This window comes from Varroa destructor, unplaced genomic scaffold (genome assembly GCF_002443255.2).
Source record: "Varroa destructor unplaced genomic scaffold, Vdes_3.0 BEIS01000005.1, whole genome shotgun sequence".
Classification (NCBI taxonomy): Eukaryota; Metazoa; Arthropoda; class Arachnida; order Mesostigmata; family Varroidae; genus Varroa; species Varroa destructor.
Genome location: NW_019211458.1, coordinates 37,383,656 through 37,396,484, shown reverse-complemented (window position 1 = coordinate 37,396,484; position 12,829 = coordinate 37,383,656). Strand labels below are relative to the sequence as shown.

General features: G+C 38.8%; 1 protein-coding gene across 8 annotated transcripts in view; it reads left to right on the top strand.

Moving 5' to 3' along the window:
• Meltrin (disintegrin and metalloproteinase domain-containing protein meltrin) overlaps nt 1-12,829 on the top strand; it is a 77,802-nt gene that overhangs the window by 5,929 nt on the left and 59,044 nt on the right. For 5 of the 8 annotated variants that reach the window (XM_022806471.2, XM_022806472.2, XM_022806470.2 and 2 more), the window contains one exon: nt 8,183-8,535. The exons of 1 other annotated variant lie outside the window; for it this stretch is intronic. In XM_022806471.2, coding sequence (XP_022662206.1) covers nt 8,183-8,535 — 353 coding nt within the window. Of the gene's footprint in view, nt 1-8,182; nt 8,536-12,829 lie in introns of those variants that run through there. 2 more of the 8 variants (XM_022806484.2, XM_022806483.2) reach the window with 1 other exon arrangement.

The window sequence follows — 12,829 nt, the reverse complement described above, 5'->3', positions numbered from 1 at the left end:
GTCTGTGTTAGTCCTTTTTGGAAAATGTGAGAATGCTTTGAACGGGTGAAAAAATGGAAACGCACATGAAAAAGTCTACTAGTCTGGTATATATAAGCTTGATATGTGGTACAATAAATGACATTTCTTATGTATCGTGTCGCTTCTGTAAGCGCGTGCCGTGCGATCGTATTTCTATTGTGATTCTGTTTCCAATGTTTTTGAAGTGTTCTTTCCAATTGTCCGTCGTCTGCTTATTGTGCTCATTCGTCTTCGTTGAAGCCATTCTTACAGTTTTCGGTTACGAGTGTGGCACGATTTTGTCGATTTCTGCTCGGATTTCTAACTTGTTGTTCGGTGCCAGCCAATAATGGGAAAAGTTCGCTTCTCTTACGCCTACAAGCACGATTGCATATTTAGATAGCACGGACACATCATTGTTACTTGGTAGCACTGGGTTAGCAGAGGACTCACCGAAATATCGCTTCTTTCTTACCCATACATAGTTTGAGCTATATTCAGTGTTACTGGAAGAGCTTCTGCTGCGGCAGACATAGTTCATACGATACCTCGCAAAGGATTGTCGTGGCTTAGCCTTAACATTCATAGTGCAACAGAATATAACTATGATGATGAGAATATAAATCTGTGCTAAAACATGATTTGTGTATATTTCGATATATTTGCAGGTTTTTATTGCGTAAACAACACACTAACATCCTGGCTGGCTATTGTTTGAGCGAGACAAAACGCCGGTTTGACAGTGTTGTCATTAATAGTAACTGTCAGATTACACGGAATGATTCGTGCGAGAGCGCGTCAGTGCCGGCCGTGACGTTATACGTTATAAAAGCTGGTTCGCGCAATTGAGGCAATTGTATTGACAATAGATAGTTATCTGTGGACAGTCAACGACAAACTGGGTAACGGCTATATGATCTACTTGTAATGGCGCCCATTCTTGCTTGCTGGAGATCAAATATCGACGCTGATATATATAGTTTAATTCAGGACGCAAATAACAGAAGTCGAGCACCGAGCAGAGCTGGCCCTAAAGCCGGAACATTTCAACTATGTTATAATAGTTGTTCGCCGCTGTGGACGAGCAAAATCCACAGTGGCTGCTAATCGTTATCGTCTTTCAACGCAGCGAGGCAGGAAAATAAAATTTGCTTGCAGACTGCCCTCGTCAATTTTGTTCACAGCTTTCCCTATTCATTCAACACGAATTGTATTAAAGAATCATTCAACGGCACAGTGCGCATAGGCTGTACGTGAAGATATTATAATTAGCCTAATAATAAGACGGAAGACGAGTTTACACGCGTTTTATGGCGATATGCGTACTTGATCAGCTTTACAATGTTATCAAGTTGCTAATGGCCGGTAGGCCACCTTGTGAGATGCCCGCTTTTTTGTTATCGTGCTCACGGAACGGATTGTTTTTCGTCTGTTGGAAACACATACATTGTCGTCATGCATATTTACGTCATAAATATTACGCTACTGACACTTACATCATACACACTCATAGTCGTGGCTGTTTCCACCAATTAAGTGTTTTCGGACGGATTATAAAAATCGAATTAAATCACGGAACCGACAATGGTGGTGTTTTAATATTGTAAATAATAAGAAAAAGTTCCGCCTGACCTAAAAGTACTTTTGCTTTTAGTTAACTCACGTAAATCTATTTTAGGCCGTTCTTTTACACTATACCTATGCAAATGTGTACGGATCAATTAGGAAAAAAAAAAGAAATAGAACAGTACTTTCTCCTGTTACTGAAGTCTACCTAGACAGACGCTGTAGCTAGCGCCTTTTAATGAAATGTTATGGGTGAAAGTTCTGAGACCTTAGCATATGGTACGTGAAAGTATGATTTCTTCTACGGTTTCCGTTTTTTATAGAATAATATGAAAGTGGTTTCAAGGTAGACTCTTGTTGAATTTCGTCCCGTTCACTCCAGCACTCTATCGCTGTCTTACGAATGACTCAACGAGAAAATGCTATTTCCGCGTTTGGTTGAAGAATGGTTTGGTGGAACGCCCCTATTTTGATAGATCTGGCAATCAGGCAATATTCCATTCCATTATTCATCCCCACCGGGTAAATTGAATTCGTACACAGATGCACTTATGGCGTCTTTCGTTGTACAGGTCTGATTAAAAACTATACTTTGTTATGCATTGTTAATAGATGATGTTATGCGTGATGGCAAAAAAGTGGGTAGGAAACGAAAGGTCTCTTTATTGCGGTTCGTTTGTACCGTTTAGTGATTTTTTAGAATTCTTTTTAAAAGATCCGCAGTACTAAGATGCCTTATTTAAATGAGTTGTTTTTGAATTCTATGCGGCCCTAACATGCCACGTTCTAGTCTGTTCTATTCTGTGTAAATACAAACACAGACCGGTTTAACATACCTGCTAGAAATATTCGTCCAAGCTCTACTAGTTAGGCACACCGTAGGTGTTAAGCTTCGAACAGCATATAAAAACAAATACAGCGACTGACTGCCCTAACGTCCTGACACCGATGTCGTTTGTCCACAGAGTACAAGTATATAGAAGAAATGTTGTTTTGTTTCAAGAAAGGAATGATAAGACGGTATATAATAGATCATATATGAAATACTCATTCGTGACAATTTATATATTTGATCTATATACTTGATACATAATTGATAATGAGCTTATATGTAAAACACTACACACAATTTTATAGGAAATAGATCATCAGCCATTTTCATGCACTTGTTGATTGGCTCACATTGCATTGTTTATTAAATATAATAACTTTGTGCATATATTCCCTCTAAAGCATATTGTGACTACTTTGTTCGGCTATTTCATATTGCATCATTTTGTTAATGCCATGGTAATCTCTGAAAACAGCTTCAAGTCTCTTCTTTGGCATGTTAATTTTAGTATTCTAGAAACGTTTGCCCTGGCGCAACAATCACTAGTTGTGAAGATTGCGTAGTTTGATTGATTCTCAGTTCTAGTGACGCTATGGATGACAAAAGTTCCGTCACTCGTTCAAATAATTATATATCAATGTATCCGTTCAGATAAATCTAATACCGAAACTGTTTTATTCCTGTCGGAACAGGACACACTCAAACTTTCATGCCTCGGTACCATCGAATGATATAATAAATCAGATTAGAGGGGACAGTATCGTAGAGCCGACTTTCAAGTTCTCGTTCAAATTAGCCACCTCTATTAAATTGGTGAATCTCAAGTTCAATAATGGCATGACAAGGCCTCTGGTGGCTGCCTTGGCCTTGGTTTCGTATGCTTAACATAAGTTAAGCGTTATAACGATTGCATGCATTATACAAAGATTGCGTTTATGAAGATGATATGCTCTCAATCTGTGCTTAAAGAACACGGAAATTCTGCAGACATTTCTCAATACGTTTCCAGTTTTACAGCCTGTTGCATTGCTCCAGACTGCTGGCTTCCAACACGAACTGCGTGTATGCTCGTCTTTGAACATAAGCCGTCACGTGCCCCCAAGTTTAGTAGACAAACACGTTACTATTACAGTATTATGAAGAGACACTTCAACTTTTCAATGTAAGGAACATTTTAAAGCGTCACTGTTTCGACGATTGTTCATTAATCTACGCTATGCATTTAAAAGAAACGTCCGAGAACGTTTACCGTTTTGATATATTCACTTTACCATCAAATAAACTATGTTGATATTAAATGGATTCTACTCTCCATCTAGATTCGTACTATGATATTATCGAACGCTGCCAACCGAGACAATGTATAATGTCGTTCTTCGTTGGTATGCAACGAGCACTTGTGTCGCATTACAATGCAGATCCAATAGTTTTGCAGAAGTTAAATTAATCATAAACAGTAACAAGTATTACCAGCTCACTATGATTAGTGGTAATTATCAGAGGAGCGACGCATTTATCTAAGTATACACAGATTCAGGTTTTTTCTAACTGCTTCATTTTATGCTGCAGCAAATAAAGAGTTCATTAGAGATTTCATTTCACCACATAATTGCCACAATTCTTGGCTTATAGCAAAACAATTCGCCGCTGTTTGCGGCAGTTTGCGTACCTTTCAAATGAACGGGGGCTTTCGCATGTACGCTATCATTGTTTTGTCGCTGTGTTTTGTGACATACTGTATTCTTTTTTTTTTTTAATTGAAATTGAAATGCTTTGATTTCCGCACAGTATAATGTTGATGGAAGAAACACGGATGAAAATTTGGATGGCGACTGGCTCGTCTGCAGCGATTCGGAACGGTACAGGACGCTCGCTTGAATGTTTTAGCGCTTGAAATGAATGTTTTAGCGAAATGTTTATTAAACCAAACTTAAGCGAAACGCCATTATATAGTTTCGAAGTATAATGCCTAAATGCGTTGAACAATATTGTAGATTACGGAATTCGGATTTAATTCCTATGGATCTCTTCGAGTTTTGGTTAATGCTGCGCTTAGCATAAAGACATATGAAAACAACGATCATTGTAATGAAGTTGTTCTCAGGGGCGTTCGTATATTAGCTTTCTCACGGCACTGATCAACATATCATTGTCGAAGCCTAAAAGGGCAGCTTTTTGCCGCTTTCTTCCGCCCTCTGTGCAGAAGTTGACATTGCAATACACGTTTGCAACGTTTGGATCTTCATTCACTGAGGTTTATGCGTGGTTGATGCGTTGCGATCCGTATCTATCGATGATGCGATTTAAGGACGCCGAGCGATCTTCCTTTTGTTCGAACAGTGCTTTCTGTTTGATTGGTGCATTTCGTTCTGAGCGACATTCGGGAAATACTATCCTATATGTGGCCCTCGTTGCCTAATAGATACGAGCGACTTAGAAGTAAGGGAGCAGGTTCTTTGTGTATTTGCAAAGTTGCAAAAAAATCGAAGACGTCTAAAAGTAATCATTACGAATTGGTTTACAATTTCCCGGAAAAAGACGAAAAAAAAGATGGAGATTTGCCTCTGAAGACGATCTGCGTGCGTGTCTGTGGTGTCTAAGTCACACATGTGCTCGTCAATTTGCTTGTCGGGGGGCGGAAAACCAGTTTCGTAGGAATATTTCAAAGTATACTTCCAATTATATTTTTGCGAAAACGTGCAAAACGTCTAAACTCATCCCAGGGTGCCAAGAAGTGAGATCCCCATACAGTGAAAATAGCCAGTGTCGAAGTAATCTTGTAGGCATGCATGAACATTCAGGTACGGGAACTGTTGTACAAAAGAAACGATTCCTGAGCGCTTAAATCAAAGTCGATATAATTTCATAAGGAATATCATTTTACGATGTGCACTGTCATTACATGTACTAGTTGTGGTCCGTTTGTTTTTTATGTCCATCCGTATGTAGCATCCGGTGCTTAAGCTACGGCTAGTTATGTTGTAAATATAAAGATTTTGAATAGTCGATGGTATCTGCAGTTTAAAGAATACAGAGTCACTGCCAATTGCTATTGACTAGGCAAACATGGCGGTTAAGCATAATGGAAATTTTTAAAAGATGAATCGTGTTCCCGCAAACGATTGCACTTAAATCTACAGCGATCACTATTATTAGACAAACTCAGGCAGCGTTTTTTTTTTTTAATAAACTTTCCATTCTTAGTCCGTTTTTGAATTCGCAAAACACTGCAAGCTGGCTAGAGGGATCGGAGATAGCAGACCATTGCGACAAAAGTGTAGTTTACCTAATAGCAGCAACAAAAAATGCTTCTATTTGTGTTCCCTTTAGTTAAAGATCGCACTTGCTTATTGCCAGACAAAGATTCCTCGTACTAAAATAAGCCAAAGCAAATGAACAGTTCATTAAGGCATTTCCGCAGCGCTCGCTGCCATACTGCAGTATCCCCATACTTGAAGTAACGGTACTATTGAGATCTATCCATACTTCAAAAACGTGTGGTATTTCGGGAATTTTAAAGAATTCATCGGTTCCCACCTAATACTAAGAGTCGCGAATTGAATCTGATTCAGACGGAAAAGCGAATTATATTAATCGACTAATTGATAGTTTTTTTTAATCGTCTCTCTCTTTTTTGATACTGCTAGTGCAAGAGATGAACAGCGATCGAATTCAGCATTTGTCAGCACTTGGTCTATAATGAACTTGAAATATTCAAGTTCATTATAGAATTATTCAGCATTACTAAGTATTAGTCGCATACATTTTGTTAGCATTTTCAACCGATACAGAATGCGATAGTACAGATTGAATGCTGTTTACATGCATATGGTGATCATCTCAATAGCCCAGAGGAGCTCGGTAGGCTGATAATCGACGCTAATCATAAATAGGTCGTCGTGCAAGTTCGCACAGGTGTATATACCTTTCGAAACAAGCAAATGTCATATATAAATATATATATGACAACAGCCTCTCACAACCAATATCTGCTTGACATGTTAATAACATTGTGGTCCTCCCTAAGTGTACATAGTGAATATATAGATGCTAATTGAAATTCAGATTTCACTGAGTTACATACATAAAAAGTACATGGTTGAAACTCAGTGAGGTCTGAACTTCAATTAACATGTCAATATATCCACTATATGCACCTAGGGACGACGACAGAGTCAAGCATATATTGGTCGTACTGAACACCAATGCTGTTTCCTGTTGTTTTAAGAAATGTTGTTTTAAGTTGATGAAACATTTTGTAAGCAATACAGAATCAAAATAATAAAAAATTTGGTCTGCTCGGCAGGGAAGTTTATCAAAAAAGTAGTGTTAATATTAATATAACCATTGTTTAAATCAAGGGATAGAAGTACCCAATGTGGTATCAAGACATATCAGTTTGATTGAATTATTGCAGCACTTCACAAACGAAGAGCGGCTGTGTTTATGTAAAGCTGATTTTGCGATCGTCGGCACCAGTAGCGCTGAGCGTAATCTAATTTCATGTGATAATTCCAGACTTTTCTCTCACGGAGAATATTGATATATTTTTAGTATAGTAGTTTTAAAATATAACAAAATGAAGCGAACAGTTTTTCGTTGAAGCAGTAGAGCTAGTGTGTCAAACTATCATGTCACTGACATTGTTTCTTTATCATTCTTTGGATCTAATCGTGTAAAATTATTCAAGATCGGCTTGATTTTGTCATATCGACAAATTGTCAACTGGATGTATCGAATTGGGTCACATTTGACGAAATCTATTCAGTTATTTACGCATACGGTCTTTTCTTGTCTCTGGCATTCCCCCAGACAAGAATTCGTTTGAGCTCCATCTGTTCAGGTCAAACAACCACGGTCAAGCAGAAGCTAGCACCTCGGTGCGTAGATAAGGAACGAAAGGAACTACTTCCGTCTCGCGCCACTGGTCAAGGCGTCTAATTTGAAGGCGTCAGGACGTTTGTTATGTGTTTGTGACTGTCCTAACAGTAATCAACACAGAGTTTGCTGTGTTACTAGCTGCTTCAGTAAATGAAGGTACATGAAGCTATTGACTCCAAGACGATTATGAGAAAATTGACTCAGCCACACACAGCTGAGTCCTAGGCAATTGTTAACCAAGGAGTAAGGGAGCGGTTCTACTAATAAAGAGAAGTGTCTTCGTAATAGTCTCAAGGAATGTAAACGACAAATAACAAGCAAATATTCTTTATTAGACACTACGGGGCAAAGTGGAGCTGTTTTAACAAAGAAGTAAGGTGTGTCATCTCAATGCACTCCCTTATACGTTTCATAAATAAATACAAATAGTGCATTTAAATTCTGGCTTCTGAGATAACTGGCGATTAGCAGCAGTTCTGTAAGCGGAACTGACTAGAGGACTCCAAAAAGCTAAATATAGTAATATAGCTTTTTCTATAGATATTTCGCACTATGTTCGTCGTCCCGTCTCACAATTGCCGTTTGCCACCAATCATAAAGCTACCTCGCATCTCAAGACGCTATACTCCGCCAAGTGGCAGGTGACGCATGTGACTAGAGGTGAACTTTTGAAACTTTCCGATAAGTAGTAAAACTATAGGTGTTCAATGGGTGAAAACTAAAGTAACTTGATAAGCTATGTATCTTTAAATGTCAAGTTGCTTTAACTTGAAACTTTCGGGAGTGGCGTGTTCGTTGTACCCGCATAATAAGATTACTTGAAGTCGCAATGCTTATAAGGCGTAGTTTCGAATTTTATAATCACATAAATAACGTGCTTCTTACGTGCGATGTTGTTTTCAGCTGCTTCCTCATGGACGGCCATCAATCCCGTATGGGAGGTGAAAAAGCTCTCCCATGACACCCCCCTGAACTACCCCTATTCATTATTGTTTCCTTTCATAGATTTTTCATTATCTGCTAGCCCCCCTAATCCAACTGGTGAGATGTTTTCTAAAGGCATCCTCGTTTTCAACGCATTTGGGCAAACCTTTCGTTTACTGCTTCATGAAACAGAGCACTTAATCCACGATGACTTCACGACGCACCACCACGAACCTCATAAAAATGACACAATCCCCAATTCCAGTCACCTACAGGAAATCCTACCTCCGGAAACACGACATCAGATCATCGAGCACAAAATAGGAAAACAGGTTTGTACATGAATTTCGTTATTTTTGCAAAACTGAGCTAGTTTTGTGTGATATTAAAAGACTGATTGTGTTTCTGAAAGACTGAAACAGATAAGACTAAACTAAACCTGGTCTTCTCCTTATTTAACTATTAGCTATTATATGCTCATAGCAGCAAACCTAAATATTTGAATAAGCGTATAATTTTTCAAGCATTCTACGATGATGTAAATTTATAAAGGTTCTGTTTTTATTGAAAAAAGGCGGTGATGTCTTCACACTACTATTCTGGCTATTGGACATAGGGTTGATTACGTACTGTGTTTTTTGGTTGCTAACATATATATAAACAAAGGTCTGAAAGAGACTTTTTTCTCGGATCTTCTTTTTGGTCCTAAGTGCCATTTGCTATACTAGTGAGTTATTTTTCTTTCATCCTAGATATGCCTTAGATCGTTTGGAAAAACGTCTCAATCGTTAGAACCTTGCTTTTCCACTTATCCGTTGAGCTCTCGTCCACAGAGTTGGCGGTTATTATAATCAGTTAAAATCATGGCAAACTTATTCTTCCAATCGGTCGCGAAACTTGATGCTATTACGAAGTGCATATATAACTATATAGATTCTCAGGTGTCTACTTACATTTATTTTGGAATCATCATTCTGTAATACTTACTGCTCCCCATAGGAGATTGATGTTATATTATGCGTCAAACGCTTTAAACAGTCCACAAGTAACGTTTATACGGTGCTGTCGAGTGAGTTTTAACCTTTAAGGAAGGATATTCGATCAAAGGGAGGCCTGAACTGGTTTGTCTGAGCTATCGTTCTCGCTCCCATGCAATAATCCCTTGAATTAAACATGCTAAAAACATGTTTTGACAAAAGAATTATAATTCAGAGTGTCCATTTTGGGTGTAAGGTTGTTCCCTCTTCATAGGAAGCTACTCAATAAACATCGGTATCTATGCTAGAAATCAATGGGATGGTTGTGACAGACTTTAAAGTTCAGCGACGAAAGTGTTGAGCGAATGAAAATTTATTCCCAGTACAATTGAATCCAATAGGTTCAATGAGCTCTATTCAATTTAGTCCGCCCCTTTGTGCTATTCACGAGTGACTGGTTCCACTTAGAAGCAATAAGAAAGAACTTAGCGTGACATTTGTATTCATATTTCTAGACCACCTTCAAATAGCTTCAACTGCACAAAAATGACGCAAGCCTTTTTTTTTTAGCTTTATGACGGTGCCTATCTGAAAATTCAAATGCCATTTCATCTATATATCATCATGATACACTAGAACACAATATACGATGGGGAACCTGATCTATGTTCCAAAACTAGGGTAAGTCATCATGAACACGTTTGGAATAGGAATTGTTCACTGGCCTTTTAATACCAGCGTCTAATACGCTATTGATTTTTCAACCATTTACAGCGCTAATCCATTTTTGTTTGCCTATGTTATTAGTGATTTTTCTATAGATTAGCTAATCGGCACTGAAAACGTTGTATTCAGTTCAATGATATTGTGTGCTAGTGTCATAATGTCATAGAACGGGAGCTTTCGATAACTACTGAACAACTGGCAAAAATCTATCCATTTTATGCACTTGGTGTTTTATTTACGACATCGAAGGTTTTCAATCCTGCGTTTGCCGCACGGGGTATTCATAAAACAAGGGATGACTGCAACGGCAGTTTGAATAATCGCGCCAACTTGAGCTTTTGTTATTTTAAAAGCTTGAAGCGATCGGACGAAGCATAAACAGGAACTGTGCTGTTAATAATAGCTACATTACTAATTCCTGTTTTTGATTATTGATGATGCTGTTGTATTCGCCGTTGGTTATGTCTCGTTCATGCTGGATAAAGCGGCAGTTAATAGCTTCATATCCTTCTAAAGAATGAAAATCTGTTATACTTCCTATCCATCTAAGGTTCGCTGGATTCGAGATGCGAGACGGGTCGTCATATCGTCTGTTCATTTTGGCAGTTTTGTTGTTGTGGTAACTCTGGTGTGGCTTTATTTATGTGGAAGACACCAGCACAGAACTGGGTACGTACAGCTGCAACGGTTAAGCCAATGACAGTAGCGGAATAAACAACAGAAGAGTTGTTAGCGTGCTAGCCTCACCATACCCTCCTCGGTCAACACACTCGGTATAAGGACATCGTCGTCTGATTTATAGTTTCGAATCACCTCAATGGGACCTGTTTTTCCGTTGTCAATTTCTCTCGAAAAATTGTTGCCTGTTTTATGGAAATACAGGAAAAAAAAGAGAACATAGAGCACGAAAAAGTAACTCAAGCCAGGGTGCAACAGTGCAGATTTTGCTTTCCACTTACATGTAATGCATTGTTACAGCAACAGCATTGGTTGCTTTGCTTCTCTAAAACCAGAAATCAAATAAAACTGATACAGGCGCTTTTTATGATTAGGGTCGCCTGATCTATGCCTCGATCAAACTTTAGATGACTCTGCACAGAGGGGCAGGTTGTCAGGCTAAGCTGACCCAGATTTCGCGAGATTTCTTGCATCCTCTGCGAGAACTTTGTCATTTCACGAAAGGGATTCTGCCTAGGATCGCATTGGTATTGTAGCTGCATGACACATAAAGAGCAGTGTAATTTTCTTGGGCGAATAATTGTTTTGATATAAGGATGGTCCGGAAGCTATTTCAGATGCAAATGGCAAAGCGGTCTACGAAGCATCGGCCTTACTAACAATACACGCCAATATGTGAATTAGAACTTCTCTAAGCCTAGTTCGGCGAATTGCAGTTCGACAATGTCTCGAAAATGGGAGGACAGTTGTTTTTCTTTTCTAACTTTATATAATTTTGGATTGTATACTTGTTTTAACGTTCGTTGTAACAGGCTGACCGGTCGTCAGCAAAATACTTGAATCATCACTACAGGTTATTATTGATCTAGCCAAAGGGAGGTCGTCATTCTAGTTAGTCTTTGCAACAAATGTTTGGGCAGTGGCCGAGCACTAGAAACCGTTTAAAGATAGCTAATTGCTTGCTTCAACGAAGTAGTCCATGGAGTGTTCAGATCCAGTTTTGCTCTAAGGAGCTAATCGAATTCAAAGGGACCACTTTACATGTAAACCCCAATGCCAACTGAAGCTATTGCTAATCTCGTTTACGACGAAATCTACGTATGTTCCCTACACATATTGTATTTACGCAAATTTCCCAGGGTATGCTTGTTGTATGTACCGTCATACTCTCTCAAGGGCGTAGAGAATCATTAAATAGAATTGAATAACTCGGCAAACCAGTTTGATTTTACAGCTATGAAGATTTGTACTTTAGTTAGTTGCGTGTAGTTTGACGTAGAAAGGGTGAAATTCAAGATAATGCTGTCTTGGGTATTATGCTCGAGGGTATTTAGGCCACCCTCTCTGTCTGCAGTAGGATGACGTAGCGCATCACGGAGACGGGTTGGCTGATCGCATAACTCATCGGGTTCATGTGATAAGCTGCCATGATATATTTGCAGGTATACGGAGCGTATCTGAGACGGGTATGAGGACATTCTAAGAGAAGCGTATTGACTACTAAGCCATGAGGACAGCCAGGTTCAAGTTACGAGGACAGGCCCTCTTCGATTCCCAAAGGGATAAATCATGGCGTATAGTCCTAACATAAGTCGGGGCCAATGAAATACCTTACAGGAATGTTTAGCGATTATTGACCACTGATTATATCTGTTTGTTGGCGTTAAGAACAGTGTGACGTGTACACGTTGGGCTGGACATACAGCCTGCCAGTAGTGGCGCCTTTGATCGATTTTGGAAGGAAACCGTAAAGGAAACTATAGTTGTGCTGATTCAATTGTAGATATAATCCTTCAAGCACCGGCGACGGTGGTGTTCGGGTAACTCTTACAGCGGTTTGTTGTTCACTTAGTGAATTTTGCCAAACCTGATGAATTGATTAGATTTCATAGATCAAGCTCAGGTAGCTAACTGAAAACGTAAAAAACCAAGTGCAATGCATTAAAGGATGCCAGTGTGTGCTATCGTGTTGTAAGTAGTCCTCTTTTACAATACAAGAAGTGATTTTATTAAATCATTATTTGAATTTGATATTCAAATGACGCAGAATTTTGTTACTTTCAAGAGCATAGACTTCGATAACCCCCTTAAGAAGTTTTTCGGCGTGGGATCCAAATTCTGCGATATTGGTTAGACGTACTTAACGTAATTTAATACACGTAGCAGAAAGTGCTCTCATTGCATTAATTACGTATTGTCAAGTAGAGTATCACTATTCACTGCTGAAATATGTAGGAATAATCTT